Source organism: Oncorhynchus keta, chromosome 31 (assembly GCF_023373465.1).
Source record: "Oncorhynchus keta strain PuntledgeMale-10-30-2019 chromosome 31, Oket_V2, whole genome shotgun sequence".
Classification (NCBI taxonomy): Eukaryota; Metazoa; Chordata; class Actinopteri; order Salmoniformes; family Salmonidae; genus Oncorhynchus; species Oncorhynchus keta.
In genome coordinates this window covers 43,827-69,356 of record NC_068451.1, presented here as the reverse complement: position 1 = coordinate 69,356, position 25,530 = coordinate 43,827, and the positions used below count along the sequence as shown (strand labels likewise).

At 43.5% G+C, this 25,530-nt stretch overlaps 1 protein-coding gene across 8 annotated transcripts in view; it reads right to left on the bottom strand.

Annotated features, from left to right (window-relative positions):
• Positions 1–16,255: 16,255 nt before the first annotated feature.
• Positions 16,256–25,530, bottom strand: part of LOC118364159 (polycomb protein SCMH1-like) — a 41,400-nt gene continuing 32,125 nt past the window's right edge. For 7 of the 8 annotated variants that reach the window (XM_035745392.1, XM_035745388.1, XM_035745386.2 and 4 more), the window contains 9 exons: positions 24,560–24,792; positions 24,050–24,226; positions 23,818–23,944; positions 23,375–23,575; positions 22,902–23,069; positions 22,480–22,605; positions 19,806–19,937; positions 19,455–19,588; positions 16,256–16,945 (listed from right to left, as the gene is read on the bottom strand). In XM_035745392.1, coding sequence (XP_035601285.1) covers positions 16,817–16,945; positions 19,455–19,588; positions 19,806–19,937; positions 22,480–22,605; positions 22,902–23,069; positions 23,375–23,575; positions 23,818–23,944; positions 24,050–24,226; positions 24,560–24,792 — 1,427 coding nt within the window. In that variant the 3' untranslated portion in view covers positions 16,256–16,816. Of the gene's footprint in view, positions 16,946–17,218; positions 17,334–19,454; positions 19,589–19,805; positions 19,938–22,479; positions 22,606–22,901; positions 23,070–23,374; positions 23,576–23,817; positions 23,945–24,049; positions 24,227–24,559; positions 24,793–25,530 lie in introns of all 8 variants that reach the window. The other variant, XR_008087846.1, reaches the window with a different exon arrangement.

Below are 25,530 nucleotides of genomic sequence, written 5' to 3'. Positions count from 1 at the left end.
CTAAAATGTATGTTTTTTAAATCCTCAATCTACACACAATACTCCATAATGACAAATTGAAAACAGGTGTATATAAATGTTTGCAAATGTATTAAAAATAAAAACAGAAATACCTTAATTACATAAGTATTCAGACCCTTTGCTATGAAACTCGAAATTGAGCTCAGGTGCATCCTGTTTCCATTGATCATCCTTGAGATGTTTCAACAACTTCATTGGAGTGCACCTGTGGTAAATTCAATTGATTGGACATGATTTGGAAAGGCACACACCTGTCTATATACGGTCCCACAGTTGACAGTACATGTCAGAACAAAAACCAAGCCATGAGGTCGAAGGCATTTCCCTGTAGAGCTCCAAGACATAATTGTGTCGAGGCACAGATCTGGGGAAGAGTACCAAAACATTTTTGCAGCATTGAAGGCCCCCAAGAACACAGTGGCCTCCATTATTAAATGGAATAAGTTTGGAACTACCAGGACTCTTCCAAGAACTGGCCACCCGGCCAAACTGTGGAATCGGGGGAGAAGGGCCTTGGTTAGGAAGGTGACCAAGAATCCGACAGTCACTCTGACAGATCTCCCAAGGTCCTCTGTGGAGATGGGAGAACCTTACAGAAGGACAACCATCTCTGCAGCACTCCACCAATCTGGGCTTTATGGTAGAGTGAACAGATGGAAGCCACTCCTCAGTAAAAGGCACATGACAGCACGCTTGGAGTTTGCCAAAGGCACCTAAAGGACTCTCAGACCATGAAAATCAACATTCTCTGGTCTGATGAAACCAAGATTGAATTCTTTGGCCTGAATGCCAAGCATCACGTCTGGAGGAAACCTGGCACTATCCCTATGGTGAAGCATGGTGGTGGTAGCATCATGCTGTGGGGATGTTTTTCAGTGGTAGGGAGACTAGTCAGGATCGAGATAAAGATGAACAGAGCAAAGTACAGAGATCCTTGACGAAAATCTACTCCAGAGCGTTCAGGACCTCAGACTGGGGCGAAAATTCACCTTCCAACAGGACGATGTCCCTAAGCACACAGCCAAGACAACACAGTAGTGGCTTCGGGACAAATATCTGAATGCCAGAGCCCGGACTTGAACCCGATCGAGCATCTCTGGAGAGACCTGAAAATAGCTGTGCAGCAATGCTCCCCATCCAACCTGACAGATCTTGAGACGATCTGCAGAGAAGAATTGGAGAAACTCCCCAAATACAAGTGTGTCAAGCTTGTAGCGTTATACCCAAGACGAATCGAGGCTTTAATCGCTGCCAAATGTACTTCAACAAAGTACTGAGTAAAGGACCTGAATACTTATGTAAATGTGATATTTAAGTGTTTTGTTTTTTAAACACTTCCAAACATGAATAAAAAACTGTTTTTGCTTTGTAATTATGGTGTGTAGATTGATGAGGACATTTTTTTAAATCCATTTTAGAATAAGGCTGTAACGTAACAAAATGCGGAAAAAGTCAAGGGGTACTGTCCGAATGCACTGTATGCGATGAGTCAAAAGAGGGTCAATGCAGATAGTTAAATAGTTAGCCAATAGCTACTCAGACTAACTACATAGTAGTCTTATGGCTTGGGGATAGAAGGTGGTTCTAGACTTGGTACATCGGTACAGCTTGCCAGGCGGTAACAGAGAGAACAGTCTATGACTTTGGTGGCCGAAGTCTGACAATTTTCACGGCCTTCCTCTGACAGCGCCTGGTATAGAGGTCCTGCATGGCAGGGAGTTCGGCCCCAGTGATGTACTGGGCCGTACGCACTGCCCTTGTAGCGCCTTGCGGTCAGATGCCGAGCAGTTGCCATACCAAGTGGTGATGCAACCAGTCAAGATGCACTCAATGGTGCAGCTGTTTAACATACCACATCTTTTCCGCTTCCCGAGGGGGAAGAGGCATTGTCTTGCCCTCTTCACCACTGTGTTGGTGTTTGTGTGACCATATTATTTTTGGAGAGCCCAATTGATTCTGAGTTCAGGCATATAAAGTTTATATGTGAAAACTATGTCTTACTACTTTCTGATTTCTCAAACTCACTTCTTCGTTTAGCCCATTACTTGCAATGCCCATGCTTTGAAATCCACCCTGTCACGGCTTCACACAATATTCATGTCCATGTTTCTATACTGTTACGGAAATGTTTTCACTGACTGAAGAAGCCATGTGAATGTGTGTGTGAGAGTTACTTTTCCCCTTGAGAGATAATACCCTTGCTGACATGTGACCGATCAGCCACGTTCCTGCAATCATTGCTGAAACATTTCCTAACATTAGCCGGCACCTTCTGCAGAGACATGGGGGTGCTGAGATGGGGCTTTTCATTTGTGATTGTCTCACAAACAAGGTCGCAGGAGCCCAAGGAGGGGGCTGCTCTCCATTCAGCATGCATTCCAAGACCTGAGGCAATTTGAAAAGCACCCTACAGCACATTCATTCTGCTGACAGTGAAAGCATTCTGGGAATTCTGGAATGAATCGGGTACACCAGAGAGGCCAGAGAGGGAGAGGAGGTGTCACGACTCCCATCGTGGTTCCTCTCCCTGTTCGGGGAGGCGGTCGGGGTCGCTGGCCTACTAGCCATCACCGGTCCATGTTTCCTTTTCCGTTTGTTTTGTCTTTGGTTCACTCCCACCGCGGTTCCTCTCCCTGTTCGGGTGGCGGTCGGGGTCGCTGGCCTACTAGCCATCACCGATCCATGTTTCCTTTTCCGTTTGTTTTGTCTTTGGTTCACTCCCACCGTGGTTCCTCTCCCTGTTCGGGCGGCGGTCGTGGTCGCTGGCCTACTAGCCATCACCGATCCATGTTTCCTTTTCCGTTTGTTTTGTCTTTGGTTCACTCCCACCGTGGTTCCTCTCCCTGTTCGGGTGGCGGTCGGGGTCGCTGGCCTACTAGCCATCACCGATCCATGTTTCCTTTTCCGTTTGTTTTGTCTTTGGTTCACTCCCACCGTGGTTCCTCTCCCTGTTCGGGCGGCGGTCGTGGTCGCTGGCCTACTAGCCATCACCGATCCATGTTTCCTTTTCCGTTTGTTTTGTCTTTGGTTCACTCCCACCGTGGTTCCTCTCCCTGTTCGGGTGGCGGTCGGGGTCGCTGGCCTACTAGCCATCACCGATCCATGTTTCCTTTTCCGTTTGTTTTGTCTTTGGTTCACTCCCACCGTGGTTCCTCTCCCTGTTCGGGCGGCGGTCGTGGTCGCTGGCCTACTAGCCATCACCGATCCATGTTTCCTTTTCCGTTTGTTTTGTCTTTGGTTCACTCCCACCGTGGTTCCTCTCCCTGTTCGGGCGGCGGTCGGGGTCGCTGGCCTACTAGCCATCACCGATCCATGTTTCCTTTTCCGTTTGTTTTGTCTTTGGTTCACTCCCACCGTGGTTCCTCTCCCTGTTCGGGCGGCGGTCGTGGTCGCTGGCCTACTAGCCATCACCGATCCATGTTTCCTTTTCCGTTTGTTTTGTCTTTGGTTCACTCCCACCGTGGTTCCTCTCCCTGTTCGGGCGGCGGTCGTGGTCGCTGGCCTACTAGCCATCACCGATCCATGTTTCCTTTTCCGTTTGTTTTGTCTTTGGTTCACTCCCACCGTGGTTCCTCTCCCTGTTCGGGCGGCGGTCGTGGTCGCTGGCCTACTAGCCATCACCGATCCATGTTTCCTTTTCCGTTTGTTTTGTCTTTGGTTCACTCCCACCGTGGTTCCTCTCCCTGTTCGGGCGGCGGTCGGGGTCGCTGGCCTACTAGCCATCACCGATCCATGTTTCCTTTTCCGTTTGTTTTGTCTTTGGTTCATTCACACCTGGTTTTCATTTGCTTTTATTTCTGTGTGTATATTTACCGCTGTTTCCCCGCTTTGGTTTGTGCGGGATTATTCTCTTGTTGCTTGTGGAAGCTTTCTTCAGTGTAATTCACGTGTGGTTATTATAGTAAGGTGCGTTGTGTTTTTGCACCTTACGGGAGTACTGTTAGTTTCCATTGTCTTGTGTTGTTTTGGGGTATTGTATTGTTCCATTGTTTTGGACTTGCCCTTATTAAAATATATGCTACACTGACATCTCTGCTCTACTACGCTTGGCTCCTTACCTACCTTCAGTGCATAAACACAACAGGTGGCCTGAACACTTTATCCCTTTGGTAAACCTGTCTCACTACACCACATGGCTAGAACCACTGCCCTCAACCTGGACTCGGGGGTAAACGTAACATAGTAAACAAAAATCTGGAACACTCAAATTAATATGATATATATGTTACATTTGGTATGATATGTTACGTTTGGTATGGTATGTATTACTTTTTGGATGTCCGTCATCATTTCGTATGACCAAAATTATGTGGACACCTGCTCGTCGAACATCTCATTCCAAAATCATGGGCATTAATATGGAGTTGGTCCCCCTTTGCTGCTATAACAGCCTCCACTCTTCTGGGAAAGCTTTCCACTAGATGTTGGAACATTGCTGCAGGGACTTGCTTCCATTCAGCCACAAGAGCATTAGTTAGGTCAGGCACTGATGTTGAGCGATTAGGCCTGACTCGCAGTCGGCGTTCCAATTCATCCTAAAGATGTTTGATGGTGTTGAGTTCAGGGCTCTGTGCAAGGCATTCAAGTTCTTTCACAACAATCTCGACAAACCATTTCTGCATGGAATTTACTTTGTGCACAATTGTCATGCTGAACCAGGAAAGGGCCTTCTCCAAACTGTTGCCACAAAGTTGGAAGCTCATAATCGTTTAGAATGTCTCTATATGCTGTAGCGTTAAGATTTCCCTTCACTGGAACTAAGGGGCCAGGAACGAACCATGAAAAACAGCCCCAGACCATTATTCCTGCACCAAACTTTACAGTTGTCACGATGCATTCAGGCAGGTAGCATTCTCCTGGCATCCGCCAAACCCAGATTCGTCCATCTGGTTGTGAAGCGTGATTCTTCACTCCACACGTTTCCACTGTCGGCGATCTTTACACCACTCTAGCCAATGCCTGGCATTGCACATGGTGATCTTAGGCTTGAGTGTGGTTGCTCGACCATGGAAGCCCATTTCATGAAGCTCCAGACAAACAGTTATTGTGCTAATGTTGCTTCTTGAGGCAGTTTGGAACTCTGTAGTGAGTGTTGCAACCAAGGACAGATGATTTTTACGTGCTTCAGCACTCGGCGGTCCCATTCTGTGAGCCTATCACTTCGCAACTGAACTATTGTTCTTACTAGACATTTTCACTTCACAATAACAAAACATATAGTTGATCGGGGCAGCTCTAGCAGGGCAGAAATTTTAAGAACTGACTTATTGGAAAGGTGGCATCCTATGACGGTGCCATGTTGAAAGTCACTTCAGTAAGGCCAATGTTTAACTCTGGAGATTGCATGGCTGTGTGCTTGATTTTATACACCTGTCAGCAACGGGTGTGGCTGAAATAGCCAAATCCAATATTTGAAGGGATCAAGTCAAATCAAATTTGTCACATGTGCCAAATACAACAGTTGTAGACCTCACCGTGAAATACTTACAAGCCCTTAACCAACAATGCAGTTCAAGAAATAGAGTTAAGAAAATATTTACGAAATAAACTAAAGTAAAAAAACTAAGTCAATGTGATGAATTGTTCAGTAGTCTTATGGCTAGGGGGTAGAAGCTGTTAATTAGGGATAGGAGTCCCGCCAGTTCCGCAAATAAAAATAAAAATGATAATATTAAACATTTAGGAACATACAAGTGTTTATATCAGTTAAAAGCTTAAATTCTTCTTAATCTCAATGCACTGTCCGATTTACAATAAGCTTTACAGCGAAAGCATGCCATGCGATTGTTTGAGGACGGCGCCCCACATCAAAATATTTTTCTACCAGCACAGGTTTCATAAATTCACAAATAGCGAATAAAAATTGACTTACTTTTTGAAAATCTTCTGATTTGTCATCCAAAGGGTGAAGCTACAACATGTGTCGTTTTGTTCAATAAAATACTTCTTTATATCCCAAAAAGTCAGTTTAGTTGGCACCATCGATTTGAGTATTCCACTCGTTCAACGTGCAGAGAAAGGAATCCAAAAAGCTACCGCTAAACTTTGTTAAAACAAGTCAAAATATGTTTCTACTTAATCCTCAGGTACCCTAAAATGTCAACTATAATATTTCATACGAAAAGAAGTATGTTCAATAGCATGTTCTCTTTGTCGCACGCACATAGACTGATTTCCAAGTCTATGTCCCAGTACTAAAACTCATAATTTCATTTTTCCTTGTTTGGGAAGAAACAAGCCTGGAACCTTGAACAAAGACTACTGACATCCATTGGAAGCCATAGGAATCGCATACTGGAAGCTATGTCCTTCTGTAGCTCAGTTGGTAGAGCATGGCACTTGTAACGCCAGTGTAGTGGGTTCGATTCCCGGGACCACCCATACGTAGAATGTATGCACACATGACTGTAAGTCGCTTTGGATAAAAGCGTCTGCTAAATGGCATATATTATTATTATTATATATATTATTATTGTTAAACCTTTTCCTTAAACGTTCTATTGGAAGATCAGAAAAAGTTTGTTGGTTTTTCTCCTACCATATCTATTGTGTTATAGTCTCCTACATTATTTTAAAATTTCTACAAACTTCAGAGTGTTTTCTTTCCAATGGTACCAATTATATACACATCCTGGCTTCAGGGCCTGAGCAATAGGCAGTTTACTTTGAGTGTGTCAGTCGGGCGGAAATGGAGAAAAATAGACCCGAGCCTGAAGAAGTTTTAAGGAGCCTTTGGTCCTAGACTTGGCACTCCGGTACTGCTAGCCATACGGTAGCAGAGAGAACAGTCTATGTCTTGGGTGACTGGAGTCTTTGACCATTTTTTGGGCCTTCCTCTGACACTGCTTAGTATATACAGTTGAAATCAAAAGTTTGGACACACCTGCTCAATCAAGGGTTTTTCAGATTTTTTTACTATTACTACATTGTAGAATAATAGTGAAGCCATCACAACTATGAAATAACACATGTGGAATCATGTACTGTGGTAACCAAAAAAGTGTTAAACAAATCAAAACATATTTTAGATTCTTCAAAGTAGCCACCCTTTGCCTTGATGACAGCATTGCATTCTCTTGGCATTCTCTCAACCAGCTTCACCTGGAATGCTTTTACAACTGTCTTGATGCTTTTCCTTCACTCTGCAGTCCAACTCATCCCAAACCATCTCAATTGGGTTGAGGTTGGGTGATTGTGAAGGCCAGGTCATCTGATGCAGCACTCCATCACTCTCCTTCTTGGTCAAATAGCCCTTACACAGCCTGGAATTCATTGTCCTGTTGAAAAATAAATGATAGTCTCACTAAACGCAAACCAGATGGGATGGCGTATCCCTGCAGAATGCTGTGGTAGCCATGCTGGTTAAATGTGCCTTGAATTCTAAATAAATCACAGACAGTGTCACCAGCAAAGCACCCCAACACCACCTCTCAAATTTGGACTCATCAGATCTAAAGGACAGATTACCACCAGTCTAATGTCTAATGTGTTTCTTGAGTAGTGGTTTCTTTGCAGCAATTTGACCATGAAGGCCTGAATCATGCAGTCCCCTCTGAACAGTTGATGTTGAGATGTGTTTGCTACTTGAACTCTGTGAAGCATTTTTTGGGGCTGCAATCTGAAGTGCAGTTAACGCTAACAAACTTATCCTCTGCAGCAGAGGTAAGTCTGGGTCTTCCTTTCCTGTGACGGTCCTCATGAGAGCCAGTTTCATCATAGCGCTTGATAGTTTTTGCAACTGCACAAAGTTCTTGAAATCTTCCGTATTGACTGATCTTCATGTCTTAAAGTAATGATGGACTGCCGTTTTTCTTTGCTTATTTGAGCTTTTCTTACTATAATATGGACTTGGTTTTTACCAAATAAGGCTATCTTCTGTATACCACCCCTAGCTTGTCACAACACAACTGATTGGCTTAAACGCATTAAGAAGGAAATAAATTCCTCAAATGAACTTAACAAGGCACACCTGTTAATTGAAATGCATTCCAGGTGACTACCTCTTGAAGCTGGTTGAGAGAAGGCCAAGAGTGTGCAAAGCTGTCATCAAGGTGGCTACTTTCAAGAATCTCATATATAGAATATATATAAACGAAACACTTTTTTGTTACTAGTTTTTCATAGTTTTGATGTCTTCACTATTATTCAACAATGTAGAAAATAGTAAAAATAAAGAAAAACCCTTGAATGAGTAGGTATTCTAAAACTTTTGACCGGTAGTGTATATACATTTGCTCAAATTCTAAAAACCTTTTGCTTTGTCATCATGGTGTGTGGTGTGTAGAATGATGAGGATGTATTTATTTATTTAATCCATTCTAAAATAAGGCTGTAATGTAACAAAATGTGGAAATAGTCAACGGGTCTGAATACTTTCCGAATGCACTGTATGACAATGGTCTATTTGTATATAGGCATACTGCAGCTCTGATTGTTTAGGTCTGTGTGGAGTACAGGCTGAGTAGTGAGTCAATGCAATAGAATCCTACTCCGATGTGTTCTGCATCCGTTTTCAAAGTCTGGACATACATATTTTCAGCATTCATCAGAAACTAAAATTAACCTTGCTTCAACGTCTGGAAAATACATCTATAATACATACTTTCAACGTAATTTTGCTCAATGGGCAGGGAATTTCCTTTTCAGGTCTTTCCTAAAAGTCTCTGGCATCCCCACTAGAATGCCACCACCAGTTAGCTAAAACTGTGGGTGAGTCAGATAGCATTCTGTTAACACCACTGTCTCTGCTCGCCTCCCTGTCAGCAGTTATTTTATTTTATTAAATTTAAAGTTTTCTTGTTTTTCAAATCAACCAACACAACACATTCCACATTGACAGATGTGGGCTTTAAAAAAAATATATAATAATAATAAATAATAGTTATACACATACATACATACAAAGAACAATAAAAAAATAAACATATATATAAAACTTGCAGCAGTACTATCAAGGTTCTTATTAGCTATTTCTAGCCTTCCCTGAGACGACGAGCAAATAATCAGTTTTTAGATTTCACAGCACCTTACAGAATGTATCTGCTCATTTCCCTAATCTCCCCATTCACTCTGTCCAATTTGAAATATAGTTGAGTAGTGGAGACCAGAGTCTATCAAACTTGGGCTGCCTCTTGTGGAGGTCATAAGTGAGCTTTTCAAGAGGGAGAAAGTCAACAATCTGGTCAATCCACATTTTAAATGTAGGAGAGGTATTAGAGGCCCACAATAGAATAATACATTTCTTAGCAAAGTATGTAATAGTCATAAGCAAAGAACAAAGTCCTGCTGGGCATTAAGAAGATAGATACGGGGCCTCCCGGGTGGCGCAGTGGTGAAGGCCGCCTGCAGAAACAATCATAATACTTGGATTGCTCCTTATCAACTCTGCCAGAGGCTCCGCCCCCAACAAGTAAAGCAGGGGGGACAGCGAGCACCCTTGTCTTGTGCCCCGTTCCAGAGGGAATCAGTTCAGTCCGTTAGTAGTCACCATGGCATTTGGATGAGAGTATAGTGATTTGATCCATTTAATAAAATTTGGGGCCATATTGAAGTTTTCTAAGACTGAAAACAGAAAGCTCCACTCCATCCTGTCAAACGCCTTCTCAGCATCCAGTGAAGCCCGCAGGACAGGGGTCTTCTGTGCATTTACTTGATCAATAATATCAAAAAGACGGCGAATATTATCAGAAGAGTATCTGTCTCTAATAAATCCAGTTTGGTCAGCTTTTATTATTTTGGGAAGAAGAGTGTTTAGTCTTTTGGTGAGCAATTTGGTAATTATTTAGTAGTCGAAATCCAATAAGCTTATGGGAGGACGAGCAGGATAGAGGGTCCTTGTCTTTTTTGAGCAACACTGTAATGCGAGCTGTGTGCATTGAGTCTGGGAGAACTCAGTTTTTGCAAAAAATCCTCCCGCATTGGCATGAAGATGGGGCTGAGCTGGGGCCAAAAAGCTTTGTAGAACTCTCTGGGGAATCCATCTGGGCCTTGGGACTTATTAGGTGGCATGGAGGTAATTGCCTCCAGGATCTCCTCGGGAGTGAGGGGGGAGTTGAGATCTTCTTGGTCGGTCTCTGATAGTTTAGGTAGCGAGATTCCCTCTAGGAAAGATCATGAAAAGTTAAATTGATCTTTTTTGGGTCATATGTGACCTCGTCCTCTGCTGTTCGGATAGCCATGATTGTACGGTCTGACTGCTTAAAAAAATGGTAAGCAAGCAATCTACTCGGCCTATTGCTATACTCATGGTATTTCTGTTTAGTAAAGAAAACTTTTTTTTATCTCCCGAGTGTAGTCCAAATTCAGTTTAGCTTTGGCTGCTTTAAGATGACTCCAGGAGGTGCTGTCTGGGGATTGTTTATGTACTTTTTCACAGCATTCCAGCTCCCTCTCAAGATCTAGCCTGTGTGCTTCCATTGCTTTTTTTCTTAGAGGAAGCATATGCAATTAGATGACCTCTTAGTGTGGCTTTAGCAGTGTCCCACATTGTGGCCGGAGAAACAGGAGAATCTTTGTTGTCTTGTGTGGAGTTGTCTATCTATCCATGTAGTTACCAATGTATGGAACGCTTCGTTTGATAACATGGAGGTATTGAATTTCCAGCTCTTTGACCTCGGGATGTTTTTGCAGAGGTCAAAGCGGAGTTGGACAAAGGTGTGATCTGAAAGTGCTATGGGGCCGATTGTACACGTGGCTGAATTTATGAAACTCTTTGGGATAAAAATGTAATCTATACGGGAGTAGGTGTTATGGACATTAGAGTAGTACGTATAGTCCATAGATTAGCTATTAGTCTCTCTCCAGATATCTATCAGTCCCATCTCTTTAGTAAGAGAGTTCAACATCTTTGCAGATCTAGGATTTGTGGTGGGGACTTGAGATGATTTGTCTAGGGTTGGGTTAAGGCGACAATTAAAATCTCTGGCCACCACGCCAAAGGAAACACAATGCTCATTGAACAGGGTTATCATTTTTGACATGAAGGCAGGAGTATCTGTGTTAGGGGCGTATATATTTAAGATAGTAATTGGTTGACCATATAGTGACCCAGTTATCAAAATAAATCTCCCCTCCGGATCAGATATGCTTTTGTCAATTATGAATGGAACATTTTTATGGATAAGTATGGCTGTGCCTCTACTGTTTGATTTGAAAGATGAGAAATACACCTGTTCCACCCAAGCTCTGTGAAGTTTGGCATGTTCGGCATCACGTAGGTGTGTCTCTTGTAATAGCAAATTTCTGCGATGTGTGCTTTTTCCTTTTTAGAGCACATAGTATCTTTTTGAAATAAATAAAATAAAGTTTTATTGCATGCCCTAGACTATGGCAGTTCCATGTCCATAGATTTAAGGTACTAGTCATCGTCATCGAACAGTAATCGAAATTTAGTGCAAGTCATCTCTGGGTAAAAGTGGATAATAGTTACAGCTGCGTTCACATAAAAGGAAAATAAATGGTGTACATAAAATTTCTGAACACCCCAGCCGAGTTCCCAAACAACTCGACACATCCCGTTGGATCTATTACCCCCCCCCGCTCAGTCTCAGTTCTGTGTTCCGAAAGAAAAACACACAAAAAAACGGGAAGTTAGCAATGCACGTCTCCCCACCAAAGAAATGCCTCATCCTCTCCACCCCGCATTGAGTAAATTACAACCTAGCCCCCGTCCAGACCACATTAAAAGAGGGAGAAAATAAAATCAATAGCCCAGACTACTATACCTCCCCCAAGGGACAGGGAACCACAAGTAATAATAGCAACAAAAAGATGGAAATAAAAGTAGCCCGAAACGTTAGTCGGCCTAGGTTAGGCTATAGAGCCTATCCCTCAGCTAAAGGAAAATAAATATAGATTGGACGGCTATAATGACATTTAGCGGGGCGGGTGGGTCTTTGGATATCGGCTATATGTTGTCTTTAGTAATAGCATTAATCGCATTTAGTCATTGGTCCGTTTCTCATTGACCAGGATTGTCTTTCAAAAACGTTTCGCCTCTTTGGGAGTTTTGAAGTGTCGCAGGGCTCCTTGGTGAAGCATCCTGAACTCGTTTGGGTATTTAAATCCCCTGAAGATGCCTCGAACAATGGAGTATTTCTTCACCTTGTCAAACTCTCGGCGCTTTCTGCGTATTCCAGCTGACAGGTCCTGGTGTGAAGTAAGTTTTGCGTTTCCCACTGTGGGTGTTAATTTTCGCGGCCTGTAGGACTTGTTCCTTGCCGGTGAATCGGTGGTTGTCTGGCTGCTGGTGGGGGCCTCAGTGCTCGGTGAGCTCTCTCGAGTTCTTTTGGTCTCTCGATGGACAGGTGGAGCCACTCGGGAAGTTTGTCTTGCAGGTAGCGGATCAGTGGCATGTTTCCCTCTTCTTTTTTGCCAAGATTTAATAGAACACAATTATTCCTTCGCTCCCTGTTTTCCAGGTCCTCTGTTTTCTCTTCCAGATGTTCTATTTTCTTTTTAGCATATGCTATTGTTTCCATGGCATCTGTCAATACGTGGATAGGATCTGTCAATACATGGATAGGATTCACCCCTCTGCCTCAACCATAAACGCGGGGTGCCTGGACATCTTGTTGTTGATGTCAGGCAAAGCGTTTTCCAGGATTGTCACCTTGCCCCCTATTGCACTGAGCTGAGAGTTAATGGCATCTAATTTAATGTTGAGTTCTGTACGTTGGGATCTCAACTCAGAAAGGATGTATTCGACAGAGTGCGAGGTTGGCATTCATTGGGCCTCGGGGGGGGGTCCTCTTGCTTCTGAGTAGTGGCGCTAGCTTTTTCTGAAGCTAGATTCTTCTTGGAGGCTTTTTCCGTCGCTAATGCTCGAGTCCGGGTAAAAATGTCACCTTTTGTAGCCGCCATGACTTTTTTACTAAAGCTAAAGGAGTTTAAACTTAAAGTGGAGGTAAGATGAGGAATTGGAAACTACTTGTGCGGAGCTCTTAGTTCACGTGGCCATCTCGTTCAAGGGTCGTTCAAGGGTCAGTAGTTAAAACCTGACTCACTCATGTTTGTTCAGTGTTTGTGAAACTCACATGATGTGAGCACAACATAAAGAGCAAGGAGCTGGGAGGTCTATAAATAGCTATTTTTTTCATGAATGACACCGTGGCTACTATTAGACAACAAACATAGCCTATACCCTTGATCTTGTTATAACCGTCTTGCACACAAATACACACACGTGAACAAGTCTAACTAACAGGCACGCAAGCACATACACAAACCTCCCTAATCGGCACTGATCAGTGGGTTTGGTCCGTTAACCCTCACATGCACTTTCCTGTTTTTGCAATGAGGATGTGGTTACATCCGCACTTATAATGCTTCTGCTGCAATCGATACGTCATGCACACAGGCCTAACTCTCATTCACACTTTAATTCATTGGAATAACCATCACTTCAAATCACAAATCACTTTGTCAAGGAAACGTGAAAATAATAGGCTAACGTTGATGTAAGAATTATGTTACAATTTGCTTTGGAGAATCTAGCCCACCAGTCAGAAAAGAGGTACTAAATTCAATAAGCACCCAGGTGTTACGCAACATATGGGCTAGTTAACTTGTAGCATCACTTGGGACACCTCAAAGGAATAAAACATATGCAAATAGTATGCCCTCTGCAAATAACATGACTGTGAGTTAAGTTGGGTCTCCAATTCAGACTAAATGACTCATGGCAGAACATGTGCCTGAGCCTCAAGGAGAGGAATCAAGGAGACAGGACTGAGTAAATCTGGATGGATGGAGCTCACCTGCCCTCTGTTGGTCAATTGTCGTCCATCAAAAATTTCCTGGAGCAATAGAGTGTGATTTCAATATTTACTTAATCTTGAGCCACTATACCAAAATGTACAAAAACAATTACTGCATAACTCTTCATGCTATACACTCATCTTGAGACTTTGGCCTAGAATCAATCAGATCAAGTATTAATGTCGATAACCAAGGTGTAACTGTGTGGAGATCGTTGAGCAGCTGTTCTTGATCATTTTCATGAAGCCACACCAGCCCCACTTGTGTTAGAAGTTCAGAACCAGAATGTGTAGGCCATATAGAAATGACACTCCAAATTAAAATCCTTAAACAAAATGAGGACTTCTATCAGCCTATAATCGAGGTGTAAATTACCTCACATTCCAGTGTTCGAACTTGTAAAAAAGGCTTAATGGGGATTTATCTTAATGGCAATGTCCGCTTTAGGTATACTGCCAGGAGCCTCTTGTGGATTTGACAGCACTAACACAGTTCCAACTCCGACACTGCCCAAAAACCGCTATGTGGATGTTGGCTAAGTAACTTAATGCTATGCCAATACTGTTTACAAATTAAGAAAGTATGACTGACAGATACCAACATTTATTATATATTTATTGAACATTAATGCGTATGATAAAGCTCTCACTGTATTAACTCTAATAATATAGTATAAAAATGTAAAAAGTACAAATAACGAGTCATTGTAAACTTCAGCACAGTATAATGCATTTTTATAATGTAGTGTGTCATACTGTTTGAAAACCATGCCTCCAAACAACTCCCAAACAGCTGGGAGAAACATAGTGTTTTTTTTCTGGAATTAATGACACTGAACAAAAATATAAACGCAACATGCAACAATTTCAAAGACTTTACTAAGTTACAGTTCATATAAAGAAAGGCCCTAATCTATGGATTACACATGACTGGCAATACAGGTAGCTTTAAAAGAAGATAGGGACGTGGATCCGAAAACCAGTCAGTATTTGGTGTGACTACCATTTGCCTCATGCAGCGCAAGACATCTCCTTCGCAGAGTTGATCAAGCTGTTGATTAAAGTTCATCCACCTCTGGCCTGCTCGCCTCCCTACCACTGAGGAAGTACAGTTCCCGCTCAGCCCAGTCAAAACTGTTCGCTGCTCTGGCCCCCCAATGGTGGAACAAACTCCCTCACGACGCCAGGACAGCGGAGTCAATCACCACCTTCCGGAGACACCTGAAACCCCACCTCTTTAAGGAATACCTAGGATAGGATAAAGTCATCCTTCTCACCCCCCTTAAAAGATTTAGATGCACTATTGTAAAGTGGCTGTTCCACTGGATGTCATAAGGTGAATGCACCAATTTGTAAGTCGCTCTGGATAAGAACGTCTGCTAAATGACTTAAATGTAATGTAAATGTAAAGTCTGTGGAATGTTGTCCCACTCTTCAATGGCTGTGCGAAGTTGCTGGATATTGGTGGGAACTGGAACACGGTGTCTTACACGTCAATCCAGAGCATCCCAAACATGCTCAATGGGTGACATGTCTGGTGAGTATGCAGACCATGGAAGAACTGGGACATTTTCATCTTCCAGGAACTCTGTACAGATCTTTGCGACATGGGGCCATGCATTATCATGCTGAAACATTAGGTAATGGCGGCGGATGAATGGCATGACAATGGGCCTCAGGATTTCGTCACGATAAAATGCAATTGTGTTCGTTGTTCGTAGCTTATGCCTGTCCATACCCTAACCCCAATGCTACCATGGAGCACTCTGTTCACAATGACATCAGCAAACCGCTCGCCCACATGACACCACACACGCTATCTGCCATTTGCCCGGTACAGTAGAAATCCGGGATTCATCTGTGAAGAGCACACTTGTCCAGCGTGCTAGTGACCATCAAAGGTGAGCATTTGCCTACTGAAGTCGGATACGGTGCATAACCGCTCTCAGGTGAAGACACTGGTGAGAACGATGAGCACAAAGATGAACTACCCTGAGACGGTTTCTGACAGAATGTGCAGAAATTCTTCAGTTGTGTAAACCCACAGTTTCATCAGCTGTCCGGGTGGCTGGTCTCAGACGATCCCACAGGTGAAGAAGTCAGATGTGGAGGTCCTGAGCTGGCGTGGTTACACGTGGTCTGCGGTTGTGAGGCCAGTCGGACGTACTGACAAATTCTCTAAAATTACATTGGAGGCGGCGTATGGTAGAGAAATGAACATTAAATTATCTGGCAACAGCTATAGGTGGACATTCCTGCAGTCAGCGTGCCAATTGAACGCTCCCTCAAAACGAGACATCTGTGCCAAAACAGTGCATTTTAGAGTGGCCTTTTACTGTCCCTAGCACAAGGTGCATCTGTGTAATGATCATGCTGTTTAATCAGCTTCTTGATATGCTACACCTGGATGGATTATCTTGGCAAATTAAAAATGCTCACTAAAAAGGATTTGAGAGAAATAAGCTTTTGTTCGTATGGAACATTTCTGGGATCTTTTATTTCAGCCCATGAAACATGGGACCAACCCTTTACATGTTGCATTTATATTTTTGTTCAGTATACATATTTAATACAAAACGGTGAAAATGGCTTAATGCAAGTCCTTATTTTCAGGGAGGGTACAAAAAAGAAATGTACTTGATCAAACAAAAAGAAACGATGTAATAAAAACTCGGGCCTAAAATGGCCATTACAGTAAAAAATGGCTACACACAGGGAGGGCATCATTGTTGTTGTAAGAGAATATGGAATAGAAAAACAGGCGAGTAACATGATGGATGAGGAGGATATGTGGGCGAGTCAGTCAGTCTGCATATCCAATATCCCATGCTGCCGTAGGGCTGGATTGTGCCACACAACAGAAATAAAATCTAAATAAGAGAAATTCGCAACAGGGCTTCTTAGATGCGGCAGGGAAAGGGAGGGTGATATATGACACTAAGTATCGTAGCCTAGGTCAGTCCAGTAGTATGCAGCGCATTATATCCTGTAGAGGGGAGGGGAGTAGAAGTAGCAGGGTTGCGGGGACGCTGATGAGCTCAATAAGGGCGTCCATGTTTGAACCTGTCGATGTGGAATGTGAGTTTGAGGGCAGGCCCGAGCTTTAAGCCCATGTATTTCATCATCATGTCGCTGCGTAGTAACAGGAGGGCTTTGCCATCAATCTCCTGCAACACATAGGAGTGGGATAATATTTTAATTTGCTATGGAGGTTATAAACTCAACAAAACACTTAAGAATAAAAAACTCCTTGCACTAAAAACAATGGCATAAAAAAACAGTGCATTCGGAAAGTATTCACATCCCTTGACCTTAATCCCTTCTAGAAGGGATTAAATGATTTTTTCCCTCATCAATCTACACACAATACCCCATAATGACAAAGCAAAAACAGCTTTTATAAATTTTTGCAAATGTATTAAAAAACAAAAACAGTATACCTTATATTTACATAAGCATTCAGACCCTTCGCTATGAGACTCAAAATTGAGCTCAGGTGCATCCTGTTTCCATTGGTCATCCTTGGGATGTTTCTACAACTTGATTGGAGTCCACCTGTGGTAAATTCAATTGATTGGACATGATTTGGACAGGCACACACCTGTCTATATAAGGTCCCACAGCTGACAGTGCATGTCAGAGCAAAAACCAACACATCAGGTCAAAGGCTCCAAGACAGGACAGATCTGGGAAGGATTACCAAAACAATTCTGCACCATGAAGGTCCCCAAGAACACAGTGGCCTCCATCATTCTTAAATAAAATTAAGTTTGGAACCACCAAGACTCAGGAGTGGCTTCGGGACACGTCTCTGAATGTCCTGAGTGGCCCTGCGAGAGCCCAGACTTGTACTCAATCGAACAATCTCTGGAGAGACCTGAAAATAGCTGTGCAGCGACGCTCCCCATCCAACCTGACAGAGCTTGAGAGGATCTGCAGAGAAGAATGGGAGAAACTCCCTAAATACAGGTGTGCCAAGCTTGTAGCGTCATACCCAAGAAGACTTGAGTACTGAGTAAAGGGTTTGAATACTTACAGTGGGGCAAAAAAGTATTTAGTCAGCCACCAATTGTGAAAATTCTCCCACTTAAAAAGATGAGAGAGGCCTGTAATTTTCATCATAGGTACACTTCAACTATGACAGACAAAATGGAGAAAAAAAATCCAGAAAATCACAATGTAGGATTTTTAATGAATTTATTTGCAAATTATGGTGGAAAATAAGTATTTGGTCAATAACAAAAGTTTATCTCAATACTTTGTTATATACCCTTTGCTGGCAATGACAGAGGTCAAACGTCTTCACAAGGTTTTCACACACTGTTGCTGGTATTTTGGCCCATTCCTCCATGCAGATCTCCTCTAGAGCAGTGATGTTTTGGGGCTGTTGTAGGGCAACACAGACTTTCAATTCCCTCCAAAGATTTTCTATGGGGTTGAGAACTGGAGACTGGCTAGTCCACTCCAGGACCTTGAAATGCTTCTTTTACGAAGCCACTCCTTCGTTGCCCGGGCGGTGTGTTTGGGATCATTGTCATGTTAAAATACCCAGCCACGTATCATCTTCAATGCTCTTGCTGATGGAAGGAGGTTTTCACTCAAAATCTCACGGTACATGGCCCCATTCATTCTTTCCTTTACACGGATCAGTCGTCCTGATCCCTTTGCAGAAAAACAGCCCCAAAGCATGATGTTTCCACCCCCATGCTTCACAGTAGGTATGGTGTTCTTTGGATGCAACTCAGCATTCTTTGTCCTCCAAACACGACGAGTTGAGTTTTTACCAAAAAGTTATATTTTGGTTTCATCTGACCATATGACATTCTCCCAATCTTCTTCTGGATCATCCAAATGCTCTCTAGCAAACTTCAGACGGGCCTGGACATGTACTGGCTTAAGCAAGGGGGACACGTCTGGCACTGCAGGATTTAAGTGTGTTACTGATGGTAGGCTTTGTTACTTTGGTCCCAGCTCTCTGCAGGTCATTCACTAGGTCCCCCCGTGTGGTTCTGGGATTTTTGCTCACCGTTTTTGTGATCATTTTGACCCCACGGGGTGAGATCTTGCGTGGAGCCCCAGATCGAGAGAGATTATCAGTGGTCTTGTATGTCTTCCATTTCCTAATAATTGCTCCCACAGTTGATTTCTTCAAACCAAGCTGCTTACCTATTGCAGATTCAGAAATCTTGCTTGTTTGTGGGTGACCAAATACTTATTTTCCACCATAATTTGCTAATAAATTCATTAAAAATCCTACAATGTGATTTTCTGGATTTTTTTCTTCTCATTTTGTCTGTCATAGTTGAAGTGTACCTATTACAGGCCTCTCTCATCTTTTTAAGTGGGAGAACTTGCACAACTGGTGGCTGACTAAATACTTTTTTGCCCCACTGTATGTCTTTTAAATTTTTTTTTTATGAATTTGCTAAATGTTGATAAAAACCTGTTTTTGCTTTGTCATTATGGAGTATTGTGTGTAGCTTGATTAGGGGGGGGAAATGATTTAATACATTTTAGTAAGGCTGTAACTTCACAAAATGTGGAAAAAGTCAAGGGGGGTGAATACTTTCCGAATGCACTGTAAGTGTCCTTCTATGCTGATTGTGCGGTCAGGCTGACATGTACATAGAGATGCAATAGGATACTACTGTTCTATTCAATTCTGTAGATACATACGTGTTTTCTGAAGAGATCTGCGTGGGGGGCCAGTAGAGGGTCTATGTGTCTGATGAACTGCATGACGTCCTCTACCGTCCACAGGTTGGGGTCCTGGCCACTGGGCCGGGGGCACTCTCTGAAACGCTCAGAGCCTGTGTCGGATGGCGGGTCAGAGTAGAGATACAGAGGAACATTAGTCACCAGTGGGGTTTGTTATTATGGAATGACGAGCATATCCATCTAAAGTGTTGCCGTTAAAGCCATACACAATCCATAAATTAGCTTCACTAAAAATGGGAAAAAAATTACACTGGACAACATCATTTTTGCCTTTTAATGTCATCCACTGCATTAAAGATGATCCCCTACCTGAAGAGTTGAGATGTAGCAACTTGGTGGGGAAGCGCAGGCTCAGAGGCTGCCCTGTCGAGCCCGGGGACAGGGGGCTCTTCTTTAAGTGCTCCGACCCCCCTACACCATTCTCCATGAGGAAAGGCTCACCTGGAACAACATGGAGGAGTGTCAATGACAAGGCCCAAGTGACACACCTGTAGCCTGTAGTTTAACTGTAGTCAAAAAGTTTGCTTAGTGGGACATTACTGGCTACACTCAGGGCTGTTGCGGTGACCATATCACCGCTACACCGGCAGTCTTGAGGTCTGACCTCAGTAAAATTCCACGCGACTGTTGAGTCTTGGTAATCTCTCATGTCCCTCTAACCACTCTGACATAAATGTGAATGATATGCAAATGATATGGAAAATCACATCAAACACTTGCTATCAAAACAATCTCAAAACAGTATTATGCTTTTAAAACTCACCTCACTGTGATGATCAATTTGAAGAAAGAAGTTCAACAGCAGGTTGAAACTGAGTGTAAAACGTTGTTGTTGTGGATGTTGTTTCAAAGCCTAACATAACAAAATGGATAGCGCTTCTAAGGTGATGATTCATTCAAAACACCAATACGCATTTTAGAGCTTATACATATGCATTAGTTTATGAGCCCAAGCCCCGAAAAATACCTGAATTAAAATGATGATTGTGCCGTAACACAATACATAGCCTACCACATGTTACACATGGCAAAAAAACATAAAACAAAACTTATTTAAGATGTCTTTGGTACATAATTGATCTAGCCTATACAAATTTGAGTAATCGCCCTTGAGTGTGGACTGTAATTATTATGCATACTGGATGGACTGGTTACCTTATGGACGCTCCAAAATGTCTATCAACGAGTCTGGGAGAGAATTATATAGCCCTAGGCGATGCTGAGGGTTGTGCAGGGCTGTTTACAGATAAGCCTATAATTAGAGTGAATTTGTATTTGATTATCCAGTTAATAGGGAATTTTTATATTTTCACAACTAAATTGGGTGATATTACCTTTCGCTATACAGACTACCTCACCACCATGAGTTTCCATCTCCTCCCGTCTCTCCTTTATTCCTTTCTAGAGCGTGCAGAGGGGCTGTCAACAGTTTAGTGAAATATGTTTTTGTAGTGGAAACATGGTACCATCAATGTTCCCAAACAGATTTTGCTTGCCTCTGCTATAACACTGAAGTAGCCTACCAGGCATCATTGAAAAACGTATTGGCGGGAAAGTGCACGGCCTCCATTCGAGTGCATGCAGATGACATGTACTTTTCCCCCTGCCCATTTGATATTGAGCCATTCTAAATCTAAACAAATTGTACATATTAGTAAAGATGAGATTAAATTGAGAATAGTCTGATGGGTAAAAATATGATCACTTTATGAGAGAACAACTGTGCATTCCGAGGCAAGAAACGGTGCAAGCTTTTTTGTACGACTTTCTCAAATCATAAACAGCCTATAGTCGCATCATGCAGCCCATATGTTTGGATTTGTAAGACATTCTAAGGTTTGTATCAGTCACAACTACAGTTGCCAAATAACTGTAAACCTAACGTATAAGACCTGTTTCAAAGGTTCACTTTTACGCTCAACATAACCACTTCATATGCGCACTCGCTCTGGAATGGGAAAAATAGCTTTCTATTTTATTTAAGTTAAATTATATAAAATCATAATACAAAATAATGGCACGGGACTTATAAGCATATCTTGTCAGCTAAGTGAACAAGCCTACAGCCTGTGGCATGGAGCATAGACAGATAAAATACAGTATGCCAACTCCCATTCTGTTCTTCAGAAATCAATTTTCTTCATATCATGTTTCTTATTGGTGTATATTAAATTGAATATACACCATCACAATAAATCCATTATAGTCAGGTCTAAAGAAAAATTATGATTTGAAGAAAATGTATTTCCGAAAAACAGAATGTGAGTTGGCATACTGTATGTTATCTGGCTATGCTCCATGCCACAGGCTGTAGGCTTGTTCACATAGCTGACAAGATACAAGCTGCTGATGCGCAAGCCTTTGGGAACATCTACATTTTTAAAATGTAGATGTTCCAAAGCCACGGTCATCAGCAGCTTGTATGTGGCTGGTATGCAGCTTGTATGTGGCTGGTATGCAGCTTGTATGTGGCTGGTATGCAGCTTGATTTTGTGGAGGCCTATCTGGAGATGCTAAACGTGTTGCTGTTAATTAAGGGTCAATTACCGTGAGACCAGTCAGACTTTTGCATTACAAAACTGGCTGACCTCCAGTCCTAGCTACACCCTAAAATAAAAACTGGCTGACCTCCACAGTCCTAGCTACACCCTAAAATAAAAACTGGCTGACCTCCACAGTCCTACCTACCCCCTAAAATAAAAACTGGCTGACCTCCACAGTCCTACCTACACCCTAAAATAAAAACTGGCTGACCTCCACAGTCCTACCTACACCCTAAAATAAAAACTGGCTGACCTCCACAGTCCTACCTACACCCTAAAATAAAAACTGGACTCCACAGTCCTAGCTACACCCTAAAATAAGATTTTTTGTTTGTGCACAAATGTTTTCCATTTGTTTGTCCCATTAAAGGTGCATGTTTCTATTTTTATCAATCAAGTTATTTTAAATGAAGCGTTAAGGATTTCCTAAGGAGCTGTACCTTCCGAGGAGAGGCAGAGGTTTTTGGCCAACTTGTGGGGGAGGGGGCTGTAGTAGGATTCTTGAAGGAACCGCTTGGAGCCTCTTCCTGGACCAGTCGCGAGGCCCTCCCTAAAACTTCTCCTTTCTGGAGGGAGTCGTATCAGAAAAGAGAAACAGTGAGGAGTGAAAAGTAAATACATACATACTTGACTCAAATCGACACTGTTACAATGTTGAAAAGGCCAAAAAGAAAGACAACCCTTTTCTGTCCTGAATCAACAGAAAAGCCATGGTTTAAGCCCCAGTAGAGAGAGAGAGTGTGTGTGTGAGTGTGAGTGTGAGTGTGAGTGTGTGTGTGTGTGTGTGTGTGTGTGTGTGTGTGTGTGTGAGTGAGTGAGTGAGTGTGAGTGAGTGAGTGTGTGTGTGTGTGTGTGTGCTGACCTGGGTAGGCATGGCTGTCGTAATGCAAGCCCCCTCTTGGGATGGGCTGGCTCCCAAACAGAGGGTCACAGTAGAGGTTGTGACAGAGTTTCTCCAGGAAGTGCAGGACGTGCGTGACGCTGTTGACCGTGGGCAGGGTGAGGGTATGGTGCTGGTGGTCGAAGTGGGCTGCATGAGACACAGAGGGTTAGGCTCAGACAGCCAATACTGTTCCTCACATTTAGCAGCAATGCCAAGTGAATAGGAGATATAGAGCTATGGTTTGATCAATTTCAGGAAGAAAAAGGATCTACCAGTCTGTTTTAACAACTGGTTCTGGTGTAGTGCACAGGGAGGCTTGAAATAAATGAAGGAGAAATTATATTTTTTAAGGAAATGCAAAGACTATTTGATTATCTCTATAAGCAAACTTCTAATAAAGTGTATAGAGAAAATAGCCCATACAGAAAGCAGGTACCAGTCCCAGACCTTACCTGATATGACCTCTCCTCCGTGACCTGGCTTGAGGCAGGAGAAGACAGAGCTCTGGTTGTGGGCACAGTCCACACAAGCCTGGACACACTGCTGTAGCACCGAGGAAGCCCGGCCTGGACCAACGTGGTCGGGAAGCTGCTGCACCCGCCGCCCGTCCAAGTGGGGTCCCACCTTCCCATACTTGTTCAGGTAGACACACACTGTGGGACACGTAGGTAGATGCAGGCAGTTCACGGACACAAACACAGAGGCATCAAACATTCAGCGTGTATACCACTCCGGCTGAAAAAGGCAGATTCGACTTAATGCATTTTCATGGATTATTGACTCACAAGGATGTCCGAGGGCATACAAGTATTCATAATAAAAGTTGCATTGCACTCCACAGAAATCCATATGAGTATTAATTGCAGGGACGAAGTACTATTTTGTGTGTGTTTACCTGTGGCAGCATGCAAGGCGGCGCTGGGGATGGTGGCGTTGTCCAGAGGCACCGTGCTGGTGTCTGGCTCTGGCATACGGCTGTTGGGGGAAACGGGCATGGGGTTGGGCACCACCCGCTGTTTTCTCTGTTCACACAGACACACACACATATACACAATGTTTAGTGGGATGGTATGCCCTCATCCATAAAAACCTAAAAAATATATAATTGTGTGTGTGTGTGTGGTTACCTTGCTGCCGGGCTTGGGCCCTCTCTTTTTGGGGATCTTGATAGACTCCACTTGTCCCTCCTGCAGTGCCATCCTCTGGGCCCAGTTGGCTGGCAGCCTCCCTCTGGGCCGGGACACGGGTTGCCCTGGGCCTGCCATGGCACCCTCCAGCCAGCCTTCTCTCTTCGCCCAGCCCAACTAAACACAAAGGAGGAGTGAGAGGACACTGTTAGGGTCAAGTCAACCACTCTAGTTGTTAATTGGAGGGCAAACATTACTTTTCTCAGTAGCAGTGGAATTAGAATAGAAGTGAATTCTTGACTTTAGTTAAACTTTTGACAAATAAGGTTGTTATTATAAAATACTATTTCCATGCTGCGACACAGGATGAAACATACAACCCTACTCACCCACCCACCCACCCAACCCACCCACCCACCCACCCAACCTACCCACCCACCCAACCCTACCCCACCCTCCCTACCCCACCCACCCTAACCTCCTTTCCCCACCCGGGTCCTTGGTCTGTACCTTACTCCCCGGTTTGGGGCCTCTCTTCTTGGGGACCTTGATAGGCTCCAGTCCCTTTCCAGACGGGGGGGCCTGTGGTCCTACTCTGGCCCCCTTCTGCCCCCAGGGCCCTGTCAGCTTGGCTTTCCTGCAGCCTGGCTTGCGTCCCCGTTGGCCAGGCGGCTGTCCTGGCATGGGGTGCATGGCTGTTCCCTCGCTACCGTCTGAAAGGCAACTGAGGGTCTTGGGTAGCACTGTTGTCCCCAGAGAGAGAAAGAGATAGGGGGAGTGTAAAAACAAAAAGTTCAAATAGGATGTTAAGGAATCAAACAAATGCAATTTATCCTCTAGAGTCTAGAGATATTCACTCAAGTTATGTAATTCATTATTTCCTTCTTTCATTCAAATGCTGCCTGTGTAACAGTATAACTTAGACCGTCCCCTCGCCCATACCCGGGCGCGAACCAGGGTCCCTCTGCACACATCAACAACAGTCACCCACGAAGCATCGTTACCCATCGCTCCACAAAAGCCGCGGCCCTTGCAGAGCAAGGGGAACTACTACTTCAAGGTCTCAGAGCAAGTGAGGTCACTGATTGAAATGCTATTTAGCGCGCACCGCTAACTAAGCTAGCCGTTTCACATCCGTTACACTTGGCAGGAAACAATGAATGTCAGACTCGGGAAGTAGCATCAAATTGACCCCATGACTGTTTGGTAATACACAATAACAAACCAGGAAAGAGCAGCAAATTAATCAAAATCATGACATAAACAGCCAATGCTCAAGTAATGCCTCTAACAACACAGCAGGAGTGGTAGACCTGGCCACACACAAGTGCACATAGAACCAGACAGCTTTTGTGTTAAGGAGGGCCATGGTGACCCAGTTTGCTTTCAGCTGTGGAACAAAGGGGCAAGTTGTGTTACACACTTATGTGTTACACTATTTTACTGCCCTGCCTTCATAGGGAAGGATGAGAGACAGAGGG